Source organism: Volvox carteri (assembly GCF_000143455.1).
Source record: "Volvox carteri f. nagariensis unplaced genomic scaffold VOLCAscaffold_1, whole genome shotgun sequence".
In the NCBI taxonomy this organism is placed as follows: domain Eukaryota; kingdom Viridiplantae; phylum Chlorophyta; class Chlorophyceae; order Chlamydomonadales; family Volvocaceae; genus Volvox; species Volvox carteri.
In genome coordinates, this window is record NW_003307545.1 from 3,230,415 (window position 1) to 3,251,297 (window position 20,883).

Genomic DNA, 20,883 nt, shown 5'->3' on the forward strand with positions numbered 1-20,883 from the left:
GATTGACAATAAATATGCTTTTTCCGATTGAAATGCTCGTCCAAATACGGCGGTACGCTCGGCGGGAGGCATCCAGCAGGCCTCCGTTGCGTCCTAGCTAGCTTTCCAGTAACATCGTCTCAAACAAATGCGCTTCCATATTCGACAGGCTTTTGCGAACATGTAAACGTCTGCAGGGGGTTTTCGGTTGGTCTCTGGTTCTCAACAGGTTAATGGCCCTTTCATTACGACCATACACAAATAATATACGGACGGAACTGAACAAAGCACTTTGCATTCAATCCTTTGCATGCCAAAATGTAGAGCGGCACGACAAACCGGAGGTTGAGTCCCGAGACAACCCGGAGCTCCTTCTACCGCCCGTGACAATTACACGCTCAGAAAAGGAGCGGTGTTTAATTGAGGCATCAATCAATTCCGTTCGTGTCAGCCTGCGGCTTGGGCAGATGGACATGCTTGAGGAGGAGCTCGTGAAGATGTACCTCCGCTTCCTCATGCAGCGAGCTGAGTTGCTGGAGGTGGCACGCCGCGTACCCGTCGAGGGCTATGACGTCTCCTTCCTCATTACTGACCAACACCTCCGTGTGTACGGCAAGCAGCGCCTGTTAGACTTCATGGTGGGTTTTCAATTCCCAGGACTCCATCATCCCCCGTCCTCGCTTGTCCTACACCACTTCAATTACCGCCTCTTTTCATGTCCCTCCGCTGCATGGCCTAGTCCTAGGCTTTCCGTTTGGCCTTCCCAGGAAAAAGGACGGCAGCGCCCTAGAGCTGCACGATTAGCTTGCTGCGCAGAGTATAGCCATTCACGTCACAGGCATTTGCACAAATATTGCCGGGTGCGCTTCCGCAGCCCTCAGTTTCTTCCCCTGAGCTGCGGCCCAGACGACTGCACGCCGTCTCCTCATGCCTTCTCCTCCCTGGGGCTCCCCCCGCCTTGCGGCCAGGTGGCTTTCATCGAGGAAATGGACGTGGAGACCAGCTCCATGAAGCTGGTGGGTACGGAGGAACACAATCCATCCCTTGCAGTGCATGTACTGTTTCATGTCATCCAGCCAGGCCAGATCTACGAAAATGGGCCGGGATGTCTGGCGCCCGCTCGCTCCCACAGCTACACCACACCAAGTAATCATAGGCACAAGGGTTAGCCCAAGCCAACAAATACAGTGCATTCGTGTACCCCCAGCTAACCCCGGCTTGTGGCGCCACATTGGGTACCTCGCCACATTGGGTTACCTCCAGTTTTATGCAACCTGCTGAGCCCAGTCGCCCGAGTTCCCCCTCTCTGCCTGGTCAGTTCTGTTTCTTGTACACTCTTTCCTTGGGAGCAGCTTCACTCGTTGTTCGTGGTTCGTCTTCCCCTCTACCTCAGGCGGTCAACTCTAGGGGCCGTGCTGTGGCGACCGAGGCGCTGCGCTCGCTGGCTTTTTAATACGCCAGCACTGCCTATGAGTCGCGTGGGAACAAGTTTGTTCATCCCCTAACGGGGAACCAAAGGGGAACCCCTTGTCCCCCTTAATTTCTCCGTAAAATACCTATTTTAATATTTTTTGTCTATGTCTGTCTGTCTGTGTCAGCGCCGTTAGCCGTTTTGTTAGCAGGGGGCAGGTGCAAGTGGGCCATAGTAACAGCTGGGGGGGGATGCTGAAGACGCAGAGGAATGAAGTGGGTGAAGCGAACGGCCCCACTTGCGAGCCGTATATGTGGGAGTATGAAACCAGGCGGTAAGAGGGTTGATGCGTGCGAGGCCCGACTGTTAGAAGGTTGTGGATGAGTAGGAGGGATCTGCGGATGGTGAAATTGTTGAGTTACAGAGTCTTGCTTTGAGGGAAACATCTGTTCTTGATTAAGTTACGGCTGCACAAATAAGCAGTGCCAATGGAATTGAGGCTTGTAATGCCTGTTTGACAAAACCTGCTTGCCGCATCCTGGGAAATTTCGATAAGTCCACGCGGCCTGAGATTTTATCCTCGCAAGGAACCAGCTTCTGAACGGTACTGCATGGCGATACTGCATAAGAAAGAGTCAAAGAGTCAAAGAAAGATGTTCAACTCGACTTGTCAACTTGCCTCCTCATAGATTTTTGCCGCGCTTCGTCACAGATTGTCGTACCATGCAGGCGAAGCAAGATTCTGTATCCCTATGCAGCAAGCTAAGAGGGTTCCTTCTCCCTAGCAGAAAGTATAGTAGATTGGAAACCTCTCTCCTCGCAAATTGTTTCAGCGATTGTCAGTCCTAGAAGGGCCTCGCACGAAGCACCGGTACACCACATGTAAGCTTCTGCAAGCTAACAAGAAGGTGCATGTCCCATTCAATCCCACCCGCGGCCTGTTCGGGTGATCGGGCATGATAGTCAAAACTTATCAGGAATGAGCTAAGTGTCGGCATTGCACCGGATGCACGTACGCCAAACAACCGTCGGAAACACCAGATTGTCCAGCAGCCCCTGCAGCGACGAACACCCAAATCCCCATGGCCTCACAACTTACGGCATACGGTCCAATCCACTACGCAACTCCAGGTAGATGCCGTTGCGCAGATTTACCGGGCCCATATTCTTCAAGACCCAAGTAAGGTTTTGGAATTTGCTATTTGCCTGTTCCCACCGATGCCTGCCGCCTTGACAGACTGGCAGTGGTGGCAATTTACAGGGGAAATCTTTCAGGCTTCACATGAGCACATCTAAGGGCCACAGAGACCGTAGCAGCTGCCTGGCTGTATCGAAATGCAGGGAACCCATCCAACACCCGCAACGGACGGAGCACTTGTGTCGGGGCTAAGATGGCGGTGGAGGATTGAATCCTTACGAAGCGATGACGCGGCCGTGTGCATTCTGTCTGTCGCGCTAATAGGCAGCAGCAGGCGGCAAGGGAAGCACGCTGTTTCTTTCGCACGAACTTTTATTACCCCTTTATTGAACCTAAAAGCAAGGCGTAAGTAAGGCCAGTCCAGGCGAAGGGGTCGCGGCAAATCGAGCGTGGGGAGACCCCCGAATTAGTCGGGAGCGCGAGATTATGGCTAGCTGCTGAGATGTGGAGTTGAGGTCACAGTTGATGGACCATATTCGCACGCTGGATTGGTGGCGATTGCCGAACCCTCCGTCTCTTCGGGTGTTCGGGTGAATAGATGAGGAGGGGTCCCTGAAGGCTGGATCCGCCGCCTTGGACTTACAGTTCGTATGGCGAAGTACAGTGTGGTAGTGGTGGATGGTGCTATAAGGTGATAAATGATCGTAGAACTGACAATGTGATAAAGCGGCCCAGAAGGCTCCCACTCTGTAACATTACAAAAAAAATCGAGCATATTATAGCGTCAGACTTTCACGTTCGGTAGACCTGAGGATGCCTTCATAAGCAAGGCATACCACCAACATCAAAACACAAGACGCAAGAAGGAATGAAGACCAATCATTCTTGTTCTGCGTTGTCAGCCATGCATAAATAATGGTTAGGAAGGCACGAGGATGTTATCTGAGAGGGGCTGTCGGGTACTGCGTGGTGGTGGGTGCTTTGGGAACTTCGTTGCAATCGGTTCATGGGCCTGCGGCTTAGCCCGTGCCAGGAAAGGTGACATGCGAAGAGGACTAGCACAATCAAGCTATAAGACGTGGGTTCCAAGATGTGACAACGGCGTGCGCACCGTGAACAGATTGAACAAGATGTCTTGAATTTGTGTACAACGGCAGGGCAGAGCATTCGCCCCCCTCGTCGCACCTATTATGCAATCCATCTGTCAACTCAACGAAGCTGAAGGATAACATGGTTTTGAGGCAAGGCAAGGGATCTGTGTTTATGTCGACAGCCCGCTTGGATGGTCTGCAAATAGCTTACTGAAAACTGGAAACTGTCAATACACGGTGCAAGACGAAGATCTTGGATTGTAGGCACTGAAACTTAAGGAGTGCTGGTTACCGTGGGTTTCAGAAGATCATGCAGTGCATCAGTTCCATTTCCACCCGTCACTTATCCCCTTAACGACTATGGTCAAAGGACCGGCTAACCAGGCAAAGTCGTGAGCAAAGCGCATGGATGCCAGGCGACAGCCCTGATACCCACTAGCGGAGCTCGTTACAGAGAGTAAGTTGGCACACAAAGCCACTTTACTAGGTTGATATGACATGTGAAAACGTTGAATGACGCTAGGAGCCAAGGGCTCACGCAGAAGCACCATTACTACCGTTTCAGTATAATTAGAGCATAATGCCAATATCAACGATCTACTTTACTCTCTTTATTACTCGCATTTATACTTGCAACATGAAGCATTATAAAGGATTGGCAAAAGACGAGCACTTTGTGAAAGGGGACGCTCCAGGGTGGTGAGTCTTATCCAGGGCCGGTCATCCCTCTTTTCACAAGCAGACTCGTTGCCTTTCCCCGTGCGCTTACACTCTATTCCCTCGCTAGGAGAAGATGGCCGCCACCATGCTCGCCTCTAAGCAGGGCGCCTTCATGGGCCGCTCGACTTTCGCCCCGGCCCAGCAGCAGGGAGTTGCACGCCGCGGCTCTCTCCAGGTGACTCTATCAGCCAGCACCTATGATTTACATTGACAACAAGGTAGCTCAGCGCACTGAGCCGATGATTGTGCTTTGTCTATAGGTGACCGCTGGCCTCAAGGAGGTCCGCGATCGCATTGCGTCGGTGAAGAACACCAACAAGATCACCGATGCGATGAAGCTGGTCGCGGCTGCTAAGGTCCGCCGTGCTCAGGAGGCAGTGGTGAACGGCCGCCCTTTCTCTGAGAACCTGGTGAAGGTGCGACAGGACCGGTCGGCGCAATGAACTGGCTTGCACGGTCATGTTGTGACGACAAGGGAAACTGATGATGCTTGATAAGTCACCTATCTATATAGGATGGTAGCGTTTGTCACCTGTGCCCGTCCTACATCAACGCAGGTCCTTTACGGTGTGAACCAGCGCATCCGCCAGGAGGACGTGGACTCGCCGCTGTGCGCTGTCCGCCCAGTGAAGAGCGTTATGCTTGTCGTTCTGTCTGGTGACCGTGGTCTCTGCGGCGGCTACAACAACTTCATTATTAAGAAGGTATTATAGGCATCCAGTAGCACGAGCTTGGGATGTACTGTCTTGCTGGGCAATGAATTTAGAATGGGCTTGTATAAAGGATCTTCAGGAAATTCGGGCTGGGTAGTGTGGGTTCAAGGTGCGTGTATAGTAGTGCTACCCTGTATTTCGGATGCGTAAATCTATGCCACGCGACAACCTAAACTTCTTATTACGCATGTTCTTCGCAGACTGAGCAGCGCATTCGTGAGCTGACCGCCCTTGGCGTGAAGGTCAACCTCGTGTGCGTTGGCCGCAAGGGTGCTCAGTACTTCACCAAGCGGAAGCAGTACAACGTCACCAGTGAGTGCAGTTCTGTTATGTGTGTGCTGGAAACTGTCCATGGATTCTGGTACTTGTTGGGGGAATGGTTAAAAGGGTAGATATCTGAAAATCCAACCTGGGGATTCTTTAGGTGGGTTCGGTTCCACAATGAAGACCTAGCGTGTAGGGGAGCCATCGCCTCCAGAAGTTGGGACCATGGGTTCAATAGCTTCGAACACGTGTGCACTCGTTATCAGGTTTTGAAGATCTGTGGCGACGCATGTAAATCCTCGTGGCCCGGGCTCCTGTCATTCTGGAATCTGAGGGATTTGATTTTCTTTTTATTGACCTAACAATCGAGGGTTGGGCACAGGCAAGGTGTCGGCCGAGTATCAGATGAGTGTCTGTTACGGCGATGATAATTACTAGGGCTTCGAACTCTTGATCCTGGACGGTTAAAATGCGATGGAGTAATGCTTCGGCAGCACTGACTATCTTTCCATTCCCGTATTGCAGAGACCTTCTCGCTGGGCGCGACCCCCTCGACCAAGGACGCTCAGGGCATCGCCGACGAGATCTTCGCTTCGTTCATTGCCCAGGAGTCGGACAAGGTGGAGCTGGTTTACACCAAGTTCATTTCGCTCATCACCTCGAACCCAGCCATCCAGACTCTGCTGCCCATGACCCCCATGGGCGAGCTCTGCGATGTGGACGGCAAGTGCGTGGACGCCGCTGACGACGAGATCTTCAAGCTGACCACTAAGGGTGGCGAGTTCGCTGTCGAGCGCGAGAAGACCACCATCGCTACTGAGGCCCTGGACCCTAGCCTGATTTTCGAGCAGGAGCCGGCTCAGATCCTGGACGCGCTGCTGCCGCTCTACATGAACAGCTGCCTGCTGCGCTCCCTACAGGAGGCCCTGGCTTCTGAGCTGGCGGCCCGCATGAACGCTATGAACAACGCGTCGGACAACGCTAAGGAGCTGCGCAAGGCGCTTACGGTCCAGTACAACAAGCAGCGCCAGGCGAAGATTACCCAGGAGCTGTCTGAGATCGTGGGTGGTGCTGCTGCCACCTCGGGCTAAGCGGATGGGCGCAAGGGCGGTGCAGTAGAGCCGCTACGGGGATATATGGACGCTGTCGGGAAGCCGCTACGCAGCACCTCTTTTTGTTAGCGTGCGCGTCGGCTGAATGATGTTAGTGAGTGGCGCCTATTTTGCCCAAGCCTTTCGTTTGTTTTTGCTGTATCAGCAGGCACATGGTGGTGAAGAAGGGGGAAGAAGATTTTTTGAATGTGCAAGGCGGTAGCTTCTGTTGTACGGGATGTGACTTATTCGAGAAGAAGAGACTCTTGATTGTGAGCGGCCTGATTGACAGGTGGGCGACAGCTGCTGTTGAAATGTTTCCTACGGTTCTGCCCTTTTTGCTGATTCTGGGTGAGGCCGTTGGAAGGATTTTCTCAACGAGGCTGTAAGGGCATGTTGCAGGGTAGGGTAGTGCAACTGGGCGGAGTTTTGCTGACGGACTTCCGTGCTGTTGCCTTTAACGACAAATGCAAACGCTATCGCTTAAATGACGGTAGTTGCCATCGGCGCGTAAGCGCATGGAACGTCCTCCAAAGGCATGCTGTAAAGGCATGCGATTCGCTGTCTCCAGTCTACGCGGTCATCTTCTGGCAACGGCTTGCTATGCAACGTATAGTTGACCAACAGAGCAGGAGGCAAATTGTTTAGTGATGGACGGGGCCTAGACAGAATACACAGGTGGGATCAAGCTGACTTTAGCACGCTACCTCCATACAGCAATACGAATTTGTTGTTTGCCTGGTACCAAGGCTGCTCAACCGTGAGTGTGAGCGTCCGTACTTCACACCCTGTGCATACGTTAAAGCTAAAGGCATTGTGAACACACCGCCGAAGGGTTTTTGCGAAAGCGCAGAGGATCATAGAGGAAGGTAGGAAAGAAGTGGTGAAATTTCAAACTGTTCCAGTGGCCACATACGGGGTCAGCCGGAATGATGTATGGTTACAGAAACTGTTACGTTCGTCCTTATTCGTACGCCAGTAGGACGTGTTAGGTCTCGGGCATTAGCTGGCTGATGCGTCACTAGCCTGGCCAGCGGGTGGCCACTGGCCAGGGGGTGGGTTAGCGCATCTTTGTGTTTGGTTGCGCGTTTTGTGCGCTGCTTTTCCTCGACGTGTTTTGCTCTGCAGCGTTTAAGTGCTGTCGTAAACTAACTTTGACTTCTTTTTGCTCTTCGATGCAATTAAGTGCCATAGACCTCTTCATCCTGTAGCCCTGATGGCGAAGTCAATTAGTCTTCTAGTAACAATTTCTTGATAAGGGGAAACGACGCTGGAAAGCACTTTGGCTAGAACAAAGGTACCTGAAATACCGTAGAAGCTCAGTGAAACCACCAAAAGCTTAGTATGAGGGAGTAAACACAGGGACTTGAATCAATCAGATGTTAACTTTACACGGCGAGCACCTCCAGACACGCCGCGCCTCGGTGAGCACATACACAGCTCGCGGCCCCCACGCCAACCTCGCAAAACCGTATCAACCGCTGAAGCACCACTGATGCCTCTCACAGCATAGAATCCAAAAACTGCTGTGATACGCAGCGCTTCGCTTGAAACGCGTGAAAAGTCGCGGCAACGCATGGCTAACTACACCCTGTCCATGCACAAACTAGACTGCAAATCCATCCATTCGACTCTGAACCATCTATTTCGGCGCCGCGCTTTTCTGCAGCGTCCCCTGTGCCAGGGCAGCGCGCTTCTCAATGCGCCGAGCCTCCCTGCGGTCGGTAATGCCGTCCGCAATCTGACGCTGGCGCAACAAAGTCAGGCACTGAGCAATCTGACGACGGAGGTGCTTGTTGACATGAGCCTTGGGAATCTTTGCAGGGTCGCGCTGTGGCATGGCCTCGCCAGCCTTCAATTCCGTCAAGCCTTGAGAGCGCTGCACCCACTTAACGCTGGCCAGCTCACGCTTCAAAAGGCTAGCCTGCTCCACAAGCTCCTGGTTGGACAAGCCGCTGAAGTCAGAGAGCTTGGTTGGCTTCGCCTGGACAACCACAGCCACGCGCTGTGGAGTCGGCGTAAGGGTCGAGCGGGCCGGCCGCACAGCAGTGAAAGCACGAGCGACCTGCATGGCTAGTTGCGGCCTAAGGTCAGACGGGCAAAATCCAAGGTAGCCGTCTGCAGCCTTGGGGTGTGAAGCTTTGTCTGCGGCTGCGACCAAAGCCTAGAATGTCTTTACTGCCCGCCAACTAGTTAACTTCTATGTAGAGCAAAATAACGAAAATTCCCTATGCTTTGTGTCCTTGTGATTTACGGCGGCCTTTCGTACGGCGCCTTGAAAGGTAATCACGCTCGCTCTTACACATGTGCAATAATGTCGGTAAATAGTGCAGGGTCTAATAAGTGCTAGCGTCTACTGGGGTTGTCGTTTTGTTCCGTAGGACTCGGCCCCTTTATTTTACTCGAGAAAACACCTTCAAAAGCCTTCATATTCCGATTCCTCTTCCGAGCTTCTATAAATCCTTTAGGAAGTGCATCAACACACCGCCTAGCTCTCAGCGATCGCGTACCCACCGGCACCCTGCTTCAAGCAGGGCGCCGGGTTGATTATCCAATGGCACCACGCTCAGATGATGATGATGGTGACAGGCGCGGCGATGGTAATGACCGCTACGACCCTGACGCTCGCCGGTACGATGGTGACCGTGAACGCAGCAACCGTGACTACGGCCGTCAACGGCACCGGCCTGGCGACGACCGGTACGATAGTGACCGGTACGACGGCGACCGCTATGACCGCGGTCGGTACCGTCCTCATGACGACAGCCGCTACCGGGACAGAGAACGCGACCGCGACCGCAAAGACCGGGGGGTGGAACGGGGCTACGGTCGCGACCGCGACCGCGACGGGCAGCGCGATCACGATCGTGAACGGACACGCGAGTCGGAGCGGGAGCGGGAGAGGGAGCGGGAGCGCGGTCGGGAGCGCGAGCCGGAGGGGCATGGCCCAGGGGACAGCCCACGCAAGAGGTGTGCCCTTGAGTTCGTTCAGATTCGGTTGTTCAGGGCATGCACGTATTGCCTCCAATCTCTATACCTAGATGCACTCGCACATCTACGTGCAGCGTCTGGCGTGGCTTGAACCCGCTACCTCGGGGCACATGTGTGCTTCGTTTACAACAAAATGCATACCCCATTCGGAAGATTGTGGGGTTAGGAACTAGTTGAACAGGCTATGTGTGGAGGACGTCGGGGGGTTGCGCAAACGGGTTTTTTCGTAACTCATTTGGGAGGTCGCGTGTACCCTGTGCAGGCGCCGGTGGGATGACGACGGCGCAGCACGCGGGCGTGCCGAGGTGGATGCGGACGCTGGCAAGGCTCACAAGGGTGCTGAGACTGTCGCAGGGCCTGCGCCCGCTGCGGCGGATGCGGATGCGGACGCTGGCGACGGAGCGGCGGCTTCGGTCGCCGCCGCACCTGAAGCGCCCACCGCTGCACGCAAGCCTGTGACTCTCGGTGCGTCTCTTGGGGCTGGGGTCGGCACTTGTCCATAATTGATGCAGCAACCTGGAGATGCCAAATGATGAGGGAGTGCTTAAAATCGCTGGCTCCGGGACTTGAACCTGGATCTTGGCCCAGGGACGCCCTAGTCAGGGAATTTGCCATGCACTCGGGCCACATACAACCTCGTTCCCCGTTCCTCGCTCGCCCGCCTGCTAGTTAGGCTCGCCCGGTAGCTGGTAAGTTCGGAATAAGTTAGGAACCTAATCCGGGTCTGTTGGCTCAACCCTCCCACAAATCTGTTCGATTTTTTCCCTTAGGCAAAACCGGTGGCGTGTACATCCCGCCGTTCAAGCTGGCTCGCATGATGGCGGAGCAGGGAGCTCAGGTACGGCAGACCAGATACTAAATAGTAAATATTACCTGTTTTGTGTTATACTACATGGAAGCGAAATGCTGTTATCGTCCTCCTCGTCCCTGTGGCCATTGCTTGGTGTGTTTAGCGCTGGCATAATTTGCAGCCCTGCACTGCAAAATTACCCTCTCCGTCGGGGCCTGAAACAACAAATTTACACATACACACACTCGGTAAGGCAAGCGGTGCTTCCTTTCGACACCAACCCGGACAATGGGGCAGAGAATCAAGCGTACAGGACCTGCTGGGATACATGCACACACACACACACAAGAATACGCCCATCTTCCAGCCCTGTCCTACCCAGGCTCCTCCTCGAGCCTCCTTTCTCCCTTCGCCTCCCTTCGCCTTGTAAACAAGTTCCCCGTGTCGTGCTGCCTCGTTGTTCCACGGCGGCGCCCCATCGCGGTCGGTCCCTCCGCATCCTCATCCTCATCCTCCCTCCTGCGCCGTTCAGGACAAGGCCTCCCCCGAGTACCAGCGCCTTACCTGGGAGGCGCTCAAGAAGAGCCTTAACGGCATCATCAACAAGGTCAACGTGGTCAACATTAAGAACATCTTACCGGAGATCTTCCGGGAGGTGAGGGCCGGCGTCGCGGGCGGAGGAGCGGGTCCCCTTCGTCTCCTCCCGTTGTCTTCCTACCCCCCGTTCAGAAAAATTAGTCCCCGTCTCCACCCCACCCATGTGCACCCCGACGGTGCTGTGTGTCGTGGTGGGGGGAGGTTTGTCGTAATTGACTTTTTTTCCATTTTGCCCTTGTTTTCCTACGAGCCCTACATCTCACACGGCCATCTGAATTGCCTGCTCCCTCCCCTCCCCTCCTGCTTCCCCCCTCCCTCCCCTCGTCTCATGTTGGTGTCCCGCACTCTCGGGGCATCTCCACTCGGCTGCTGTTCCGACAACGCCGTCCTCGCACAGAACCTGATCCGTGGGCGAGGTCTGTTTTGCCGTTCCCTGATGAAGAGCCAGGCCGCGTCCCCCAGCTTCACCCCCGTGTACTCCGCTCTGGTGGCGGTCATCAACACCAAGTTTCCCGAGATTGGGGAGCTGCTGCTGTCCAGGCTCATATTGCAGGTAAAATACCTTGCAGTTATATAGACGCTTACGTCTCCACGCGCACATATGTATGTGTGTTTGTTTGTTTGCATGCATGCATGCTTTCTGCCTATTTTTTCATGGCATGCACGTTTTTCTCTCTCTCTCCATTCTCCGTTCTCCTTGACGTCCGGGTCACGTCCGAGTTTGTCCTGTCAGCCCCGTTTAGTCCTGTTCTTCTTGTCCTGTCCCGCCGTCCTGTTTCCTGCCATACGCCGTCCTGCAGTTCAAGCGGTCGTTCAAGCGCAACGATAAGCCCGTGTGCACGGCTGCGTCCAAATTCATCGCGCACCTGGTCAACCAGGTGGGTTGTGGGTTTCAAGGGAGAGAGAGAGAGAGGCGGGTGAAGATGGAGCGATAGCTGTTTTAATTGTGTAGAGGTGGGTTTTCGCCGTGGCGACAGAGGAGACAACAACCTCCTCCTGGCAGCAACCTGTGGACGACGCCAAACATCTCTTTACATCCATCTTACAGCCAAAGTTCGTTCTGTTCTTTGATGGCCATAACCGTTTTCACGCGACCAAAAATATCTTAATTGCATTTTGTCAACCGGGAGCTATAGCCTATCTTTTGTTGTGGCATGTATGTGTGTTGTGGCGTGTGCGTGTGCGGGCCCCCGCTACCCCCCGGCCCCTGCAGGGAGTGGCTCACGAGGTGTTGGCCCTGGAGGTGCTGATCCTGCTGTTGGAGGTGCCCAGTGAGGACAGCGTGGAGATGGCCGTGGACTTTGTGCGGGAGGTGGGGGCGCACCTGCAGGACGTCGCGCCGCAGGGGCTGCACGGGTGGGTGAAGGCATAATGCGGTGGGAGGTGGGAGATTCGGGGGTTGACTCCCAAGCTGGATGCTGGTGGTTGGGGTTTTGCAGGACGAGGACGAGGACGGGGCGGTGCGTGGGAGGTGCGGGTCTGGGCCTGGGTCTGGAAGGCTTCGGGTTTTAAGGGTAATCCATCCTCTCGTCAGTTCAAGCTGGTATACCCGTGAGCTGGTATCCGTTTCTTAGACGTAACTCTGAAACCCTTAGATGTTCCGTCCTTTCCCATAAGTTAACTGTGTTTATTCACGCCATTGTATGTGTCCTGCCTCTTCCTCCGCGCTTCCCACCCTCACCGCCTCATTGGTTCTGTTTGCACCACAACTGTATCGCGTACATCACCATTTGCTGCCTGGATTTGCTGCCGCTCGGCTGTGTCCCGCCTTACAGCGTCTTTGAGCGCTTCCGCGCGATCCTACACGAGGGAGCCATCAGCAAGCGAGTGCAGGTGCGTGAGCGGCAGCGGGAGAGGCGGAAGAAACCTTACACCAAACCGGGAAGAGAGGGGGAAAGGCTCAGGTTGACCTCAGGAGGAACCTCGGAAGCGCCAGGTCACCCGGGTTGTGTGTGTGTATTTATGTATGTGTGTGCCGTGACGATGCTGTGTCCGCGCACAGCGACACGGTACACACGGCTTCAGACACCTAGCCCGCCGCAAGCCAGGAACCAACATGCACCTCCGTAGCCCAGCCCACACATGAAACACCATTTGAATATTGTCCCCTTCCTGCCTACCTCTCCCTTCCCTGTTGCTGTTGTCCTCTTTTCGGCATATGCCGGTACGGTCGGTCGGCTGCTGTCACATTTTGGCGATGGTGTTGGTGATGGTACGGTGTACAGTTCATCATCGAGGGCATGTTTGCTCTGCGCAAGGCGGGGTTTGAGGCTTCCGGCTTCCCCGCCCTCAAGCCGGAACTGGACCTCGTGGAGGCTGAGGACCAGATCACACACGAGCTGGGACTAGACGACCAGTTGCAGGCGCAGGTGAGGAGGCTGCGTGTGTGTAGGGCGGGCGGGTGTAGGTGGAGGAGGCGCGCGGCTGCACCTGCAGGGTACAGGGAGGTTGGTTGTCAGGTATGGGGAGGGGCTGTCGTGGCAACGAGGACGTATACTGTTCCACTCGTGGAAGAACAGTATACATAAACAATACAGAGAGATGATGGCGGCAGGGGTGCGGTCGACGGCAGGTAGGTAGGTAGGTAGGATAGGTAGTTCGGGTCACCCTAGGACAGGACAGGGTGGTTACGAGCCAGCGGCAGATGTAGTTCCGGCAGGGGAGAGCCCATGCGCCCATGTGAGGAGGAGCCTAGCGCTGTCTCGCTTTGCTGTCTCGCAGCAGCAGCAGCGTCGTCGCGGATATGTAACACAGGGTCCTCCACAGTCGACCGGTCCTCAGTCGCACTTGGCCGCCCAGTCGTCGTCGGCGAGTCGTCACAGGCGCTCTTCCCGCGCTTAGTTATTCCCAAGCTTTCTCCCGAGGAATAACGATGGCGTTTTGCTTTGCCCGGTCATCCACCTTTTTTTCGCTTTTGTGTACCTTTTCGGGCGGAATGATTTTTGACCTGACCTTGGTGACTGCATCCTCCCTCCTCCCATGGTGTATTGTCGTTATCCTTCCTGGGGTCTCCTCACGTTCCCCCCGTATGTTTCTGGCGTATCAGTCTATCCTTCTTGGTGTCAGCTTCAATCGTTCATGTGGTTCATGGCCTTCCCCTCCTGCTTCTTTTTGCATCATATGTTCTTTTCCCTCCCCGCCGCCGCCTTTTCCCTCCCCCCGCCCGCCCGCCCTCCCTCCTCGGTGCTGCCAGACCAACCTGGATGTGTTCAGGGTGGACCCCAACTACGAGGAGGAGGAGCGCAAGTATGCGGCCATCGCCAGGGAGGTCCTAGGAGACGAGGAAGACGAGGAGGAGGGAGGCGGCGGCGGCGGCAGCGGGCCGGGCGACGAGCAAGGTGGGTGGCTAGCCGGTACAAAAAGGTAGTAGCTGTGACTGTCATTCTGGACAGAATGGCGGGGACTTTTGAAATTGAACCTGAACAAGCCTTGTCCAGGTCAAAGGAGCGGTTCGTGTGTGTATATGTGCGTATGTATAGCTTGTGGGGAGGTAGGAAAGAAGTGCTGGATCCAGATAAGGTCCGGATGGGTCCAGGAGGTTGGGCTAGGGCGTTGGGGATGGTGGCTGGGAAGACGGCTTGGGGCGGCGGGGTCGGGCGGGGGGGCCTTCATGGTCATGGGTGAACGCCACCAGTGCGGCTTCCTGTTGGGGTCTATGGTGGTAGGGTGCTGCTGCTCCTGTCGCGGCACGTACCCAAAACGTTCCCAGCCCGTTCCCTTTTCCATTATTTCAGGAGTGCGGGGGTTAACAGCGCCACTGCTTTGAGCTACTCTGGCAGAGTTGGTATAGCTTGGCTGTTGGTGCTTTCTCGACAGTCAATTCTTTCTTGACAGTTGAATCTCTTTGCATCATTGTTATCAGCATCAGCATCAGCATCTGATTCCGCGCGTCGTCTGGCATTCCGCAGGTACCGACGGTGACGACGAGGGCGACGATGAAGACGGGCCAGGCAGCGGCGGTGGCGGTGACGGCGGCGGCGGCGGCGGCACCAGTGGCGGCGGCGGCATCCACGACGAAACCGCCACCAACCTGGTCAACCTGCGCCGCACCATCTACCTCACCCTCATGTCGTCCTTTGACTTCGAGGAAGCGGGTCACAAGCTGCTTAAAATCGGCATTCAGCCTGGTCAGGTGCGTGGCTTTGGCCTTGTTGCGCGGATGTGGCACCCCTGGTATGCGGCACGCGGGTACATGTCGGTAGGTGGGGGGAAGAGGTGGCGAAAAATTATATGCGCACCGGAAGGGTAGAATGTGCGCCGGATGACTCAACTGAGCAACAAGATCACAACGACCCGTTCAAGGCCTGAGAACGGGCGCTCCGGCCCCTCCCAATTGTCCTCCTCCGCGCAGGAAATAGAGCTGGTGACCATGATTATCGAGTGCTGCTCCCAGGAGCGGACCTTTAAGCGCTTCTACGGCCTACTTGCCCAGCGCTTCTGCTACCTCAACCGGGCCTATGCAGAGACGTTTGAGGTGGGTGGTATGGGAGGGTGGAAAAGGCTGCGGCGGGTCATACATATGTATACACATATCTACATATATATACACATATATGTAGGTATATATATGTATATGTGTGTGCACATCTCTGCCCTCTTGCCGCCTGAGCTGGCTAGCCACCGGGGGCCTTATGGGTTTCCGGTGGTTCCCCCGCCGTACCCTGCCCTGTACTTGCGGGCAGCCCGCCCTGGTTCCTTCCCGCCATGATGGGTCTCAGCAAAATCCAACCTCACCTGATCCGGACTGCATATTTCACTGGAATTTCGCGTGGACGCGTGTGATTGCCTTTTTTTAATCAAAAATGGCTGATCTGTGCAGAGGAATACGGAAAATGACGACGACGAAGAGCAAGCCAGCCTCAACTAGCCTCATGTGAATTTTTATTTTTACCCCTTGCGGACGTTCCCGCACCCCCCGGGTTCCACCAAACATCCCACTGCCACTCAGGACTGCTTCCGCAAGCAGTACAGCGTGATTCACCGGCTGGAAACCAACAAGCTGCGCAACGTATCGTGTCTGTTCGCGCACCTGCTGGCAACGGATGCCCTGCCCTGGTCGGCCCTGACGGCGGTGCAGCTCACTGAGGAAGATACCACGTCGTCCTCCCGCATCTTCATCAAGTACCTCTTCCAGGTGGGCACGTTGGGGGGTGCGAGTGTGTGTGGGTGTGTGGGTGTGTGGGTGGTGGTAATGCGGTGTTGTGTGTGTGTGTGTGTGCGAGGGGGGAAGAGAGGGGTGGGGATTGCGAATGAGAGGAGTTGTCCTTGTGCGTTGTCCTGGCGGACCCATCCGTGTTGCCCTCCCTTACGCGCGTTTATTTGGGGGGTTTCGCCATTTATAGCTCCGAACTGCCTCCGTCACCCCTTTCTGCCTGCAGGAGCTGTCGAGCACCATGGGCCTCGTTAAGCTCAACCAGCGCCTGAACGACCCCGCCTTCAGCCCCTGGTTCGAGGGCCTCTTCCCGCGCGACTCCCTGCAGCACATGCGCTTCTCCATCAACTTCTTCACCTCCATCGGCCTGGGTGGCGTCACCGACGTAATGCGCGAGCAGTACAAGATCACCGTGGCGGCTCAGGCGGCCCAGCAGCAGCAACAGGTGGCGCGTCGCATGTTGGGCGGCGGCAGCGACAGCAGCAGCGGCTCTGGCAGTAGCAGCAGCGGCAGCAGTAGTGACTCTGGCAGTAGCAGCAGCGACGACAGTAGCAGCAGCAGTTCCAGCAGTAGCGATTCGGACAGCGACAGTGATAGTGACAGCCGCGGGCGACGACGGCGGCGAGAAGGCCGCGGCGGTGGAGCCAGGAACCGTGCGAAGGGAGAGGTGCAGGAGAAGGCGAGGAGGAGGGGCAAAGGCAATGGCAGTGGCAGCCCTAAGGGACGCAAGTCAAGGGATGACAGGCGGCGGAGTTAGGCTCAGTAACTCAGACGTTTGTATGACATGACAGTTAGGTTGCGATGTCGTGTTCATGGCACGGTGAACAGTAGTGGCTTAAGCCGTGTTGAGAGATTCGACATGGTTGAGTGCAAGAGGGAAAATGCGCGTGGCGGGTGTGCGCGTTCCGGCACGGCATTCCTCTCGGTGCGCGGGTCCAGACAAGTCGGAGCAGGGGTGTGGCTGTGGCGGGGAAGAAGTGGGTCGAATAGGAGCTGGCTATGGTCCTGCCCCCGAGCGCCGCGTTGCGGCTTCCCGCATTCCTGCCTGAGCCTATCTGTATATGAGCTCATCCGACCTGGCGCCGTCGCGTTGCATAGCGCTAAGCCGTGCTTGGAATTTCACGACAGGGCGGGCGGTGTACATTGCTGTGGTGGTGGCTTTGCGTGAATGCCCACACGGCGAAAAGGAGGAAAATGCGCACACCAAGCAGACTTGACGGTTCTCGAAATGTTATTTGTTGGCTGCTGCCAGAGCCGAGGGCGGGGCCGTCTAGCCACTTGCACTACTTCCGTTATGCGATCCCTTTTGTGCTGCTTCTCTGCATACTGGCTCTAATCGCTACCAGCTTCCTATCACTTTGAGACACTGCACAGCCTTCCTGCCGAGCAGAGCAGTACACAGAGGAGTGTTCTTAAGCCTTGATTCAACCTCCAAATGCCTTCGACGTGTGCTAATGGCCAAGGTTCTTGGCTGAGGAACGGGGATTGGCGGCCTACAACGGGCCGTGGCGGGTGGACGATATGACGTGGAGACGAGTGCCGAAAGAATCTGGACCTGGGTTGGGCGATGTACATGTTGCACTGAGAAAAGGCAGGAACCGATTCACCCTGCCCGTTAAAGCTGTAGCCAGGAGGCTTACGCGTTTCGCCACATTTCATAGCAAAAGGCCTGTCTGACGGACGGTGCCAGTAATAGACATTGAACTTGGCGGCATTGTGGGTTCCAAGCCCGCACGGCATCGGTGGACAGCAGGGCTGCAAAGTACGATGTGTGAAACAGGGGGGTGTATCTGCGCCCGTGGCAGCTACCCTGCCTTCCCCGGTATTTCGGGGCACCCTCATCCAGTCACCCTAGTCAACTTCTCAGTGGATCGCTCAGGTTCCGCACCCACCGACGGAATCTGCCAGGTTGTCAGCGGCCCAACTCAATTCCTGGTCGGCTCGTAGGGTATACTTTATCCCAGGTCACCACCGACCATCAACTAGCAAGTTACACCCCTATCGGGAGCACCTTCCACCATCGGAAGAACTTACAACCCTAATGGGTATCGATCCCGGGATCTCCCGGGGGCAATGGTCGCGCCTTATCAGTAGTGCCAAACCCTAGTATGTATGTTGGTGCCGGTTCTGGCCCTGCGTGGCGTACCAGGGCGACCAGGCTGAGAGAAAGCTTAATGTAAGAAGTAAGTCCATGGAGCCACGGACCTTCTTTGCCCGTTGCAGAAGCACGTGAACAGGGCGCGAACACGCAGCCACCAAGGCTCGCACGGCTGACGGTGTCAGCGCGGTTTCGAGCAGGGGCCACTCCCCGGCCCTCCAGTCTTCCCGGTGTTGCTGCAGGCAGCATTACATGGGATATAGGACGGGCGAATGGGAAGGGGTGTGTACCATCTCAAGATATAAGGTGTGTTGGTCAGAGGAAGCGAGCTATGTTCTGGATGTAACGTCGAACGTAGCCTCAGTCAAGAACTAGGGGTTATTACATTTACGTATATGACCAAAGAGCGTTGCATTTGTCTAAACTGTAGCTGCAAGTAGCAAAGAAGTTGGTTGGTTGGTTGAAGGTACGATGATGTCGCCCAGTTTGAGAACTTGAGCGCAGCGCCAGCTGTGTAGCACACATCTATGTTTTCTGTATTTTTACCCACCTTAACATATTCAACCTCTCTAGTAAATGTTTTCAAAAACATCGGTCGCGACGTTTGTAAAACCGTGAGGTCTCCCACGAAGTACATTATCATTCGCGATTAACAAGCTTTTTGTCATAATCTGGAACCGGTGTACGCGCCTGGACGCGAAAACAATGTACTTCCTGGCCGCATACTGCTCTTACATTTTGCTCGTACGGTTTGCGCGAAAGTCCTTGGCTAGGCTGCTGCCCATACGGGGAGGCGCCTACTTTGCAAATGATACTAATTGCTGACAAAGCGGCTGTGGAACCCATTAAATCAGGACCTTTGCTTGCACTTGGCGGTAACATCTTATGCCGCGAATCCTTTTGAGTTTTTCGCTCGGCATTATAGTACATTGAAATAACTGATATCTGGCTCTCGGTGTACCTCGTAAGGCTATTAGGGAGTCGACCGGATAGCGCCAGTCTAAGCCAACAAGTATTATGCCTGGTATGATTATGGAGCATTCGCCATTAATGTAAGATGGGGCTTAATGAAACGAGTGGGCAGAAGGCTGGGCCTTTACTCACGCGTGCCGCTTCGGCGTACTGGCCATTCCGAAATTCCAACCCGCAGCCATGAGAATTGCTGAGTATACCGGGAATATCTAAACGCCTTGACCGAAGATTATGCTTGCACCAGCTCCCCGAGTTTTTGGCCTCCCACTGCCATCGTCCTTTTTCAGGATGTAGCTTCCAGACGTACTTAGCACGAAGCTACTACATGGCGTGAAGGCTTCCAGCTGAGGGCTGCGGGGCGGTGCGTCTGCAGCAGCAGCGGTTTGCGTATCTGCAGATGACATCCCTGTCTCAAAGCCTCGCCAAGCTCCGGTCGCCGGCGGTGCTCATCGCTAAGAATGGCAACTCGCTTGCGCTGCCGAATTATATGGCTGATGAGGTCGAGGAGTCCCGCGCATCCATCGTCGCGGCTCTGTGCAGCGGCAACTCACCTTTGCAAGGTCCTTCTCGGAATCAGTCCTCAAACAGCGTGGCCCTGGCGCAAGTGTGCGATGCCAGCATCGCTGGAGGCGTCGAGGGGGAAGTTATTGTCGGTACCAGCACCGACATCGATGGCGCAATTGCCGATGAGGACGAAGCCGACCGGATTAGCAGCCCAGTTCAGCTTCAGTCCGTTCCCAAGTTCTCCCGACGAACCATTTCGCCACTTTCACCGATGCGAACGCAGCTGGACCTGCAGTCCAGCACTACGACGATCCCCAGCACCAACAGGCTGACCCCGCGCCGGCCCACTTCAGCCAACCCGCCGATGTCCCCACGCAGCCCTCGAAACACCACCGCGCTCGTCTCCATCTCCGACAGCTCGCCGTGCCGCCAGGGCACGGCAACCTCTGACTCTTCCGTACCTCGCCGCGTCAGCAGCGGCGTTTCGGCCGGCGCCGCCAGCCCGAGCATCTTTTCGCGCGCCCGCCCGCTCAGCGCCAGTGCGACGACGCAAGCGCAAGAGCCCACGGGACCTGCCGGCGTCCTGGCGGCGCCGTCGACGGCGCATCAACAGGACCTCGTCGCCGCCTTCCGCGGCCGTTTGCTTCGCGAGTACGACCTCGACGAGGACTCCCTAGACGAAGAAGAGCTCGCTTGTGACATGGCGGCGGCGCAAGACACGTTGGCACGTGCGCTGGAAATGGCGCGCAGCGGCGCCGGCGTGAGTACGACTACGCCCCGCGGAAGCTGCTCCTCCTCGAGCGTGGTCTCAGCCCTGTTACCAATGGGACGGAACTCCGCATTCAATGCAGCGCAGCCTACAGCAGGCAGCAATAGCCCCTTGGGCAGCGGCAGACGCAGCTGCGGGAGCACCAGCGGCGGCGGCGGCGGCGGCCTAAGCCAGGCGAGCTCCGGTCGACCGGCAGCAGAGGCGGAAATATCGCCGTCATCCCCCTCTACGGCATTCGTACAGCAACGGCAGCACTCATCTGACAGCTCCTCTTCTCAACGACGACGCGCCTACGGGCTAGCAGGTGGCAGGAGTTGTAGCGGCGGCGGCGGCGGCGGAAGCGCCGGCGGCGCCATGGGTGAGAGCATCATCGACCGCTTCAGCCGTATTCAACAACTTGGGGACGGTACGACGCCTCCGCCGCTGGGGACATGCGCTGCACGATCCGGGAGCCTGGATCCCCGCACATCCCCCCGCTCCTCCGCGTCGTCATCTCTGTCCCCTAGCCCCCTCGGCAGCGCCAGAGTGCCCAGGTCGCCACTCGCAGCAGCAGCGCCGCCGGGTGGTACGAGCATTTCCAAGATGGTATCCTGGCGGCTGGCG

The 20,883-nt window shown here is 55.9% G+C and overlaps 4 protein-coding genes across 4 annotated transcripts; 3 read left to right on the forward strand and 1 right to left on the reverse strand.

Annotated features, from left to right (window-relative positions):
* The first annotated feature begins 114 nt into the window (after positions 1–114).
* arpC4 (actin-related protein ArpC4) lies at positions 115–1,907 on the forward strand. Its single transcript, XM_002945771.1, has 3 exons — positions 115–617; positions 948–995; positions 1,373–1,907. Exons 1-3 carry the CDS (start codon positions 213–215, stop codon positions 1,430–1,432), a joined length of 513 nt encoding a protein of 170 aa, XP_002945817.1. The 5' UTR covers positions 115–212; the 3' UTR covers positions 1,433–1,907.
* Positions 1,908–4,364: 2,457 nt separating this feature from the next.
* On the forward strand, positions 4,365–6,971 carry atgcg1 (ATP synthase, subunit gamma, chloroplast precursor). The gene is made up of 5 exons (XM_002945772.1): positions 4,365–4,514; positions 4,600–4,755; positions 4,897–5,043; positions 5,253–5,364; positions 5,842–6,971. The coding sequence occupies exons 1-5, from the start codon at positions 4,413–4,415 to the stop codon at positions 6,405–6,407; spliced, it is 1,083 nt and encodes a 360-aa protein (XP_002945818.1). The 5' UTR covers positions 4,365–4,412; the 3' UTR covers positions 6,408–6,971.
* Positions 6,972–7,778: 807 nt separating this feature from the next.
* On the reverse strand, positions 7,779–8,610 carry mrpL29 (mitochondrial ribosomal protein L29). Its single transcript, XM_002946121.1, has one exon. It carries the CDS (start codon positions 8,476–8,478, stop codon positions 8,050–8,052), a length of 429 nt encoding a protein of 142 aa, XP_002946167.1. The 5' UTR covers positions 8,479–8,610; the 3' UTR covers positions 7,779–8,049.
* A 1,560-nt stretch (positions 8,611–10,170) lies between these two features.
* Positions 10,171–16,694, forward strand: VOLCADRAFT_78840 (uncharacterized protein; the record flags this gene model as incomplete). Its single annotated transcript, XM_002945773.1, has 12 exons — positions 10,171–10,236; positions 10,721–10,843; positions 11,183–11,338; positions 11,586–11,663; positions 11,999–12,141; positions 12,561–12,618; positions 13,011–13,154; positions 13,979–14,123; positions 14,694–14,917; positions 15,137–15,259; positions 15,734–15,919; positions 16,164–16,694. Exons 1-12 carry the CDS (start codon positions 10,213–10,215, stop codon positions 16,692–16,694), a joined length of 1,935 nt encoding a protein of 644 aa, XP_002945819.1. The 5' UTR covers positions 10,171–10,212.
* Positions 16,695–20,883: the final 4,189 nt, after the last annotated feature.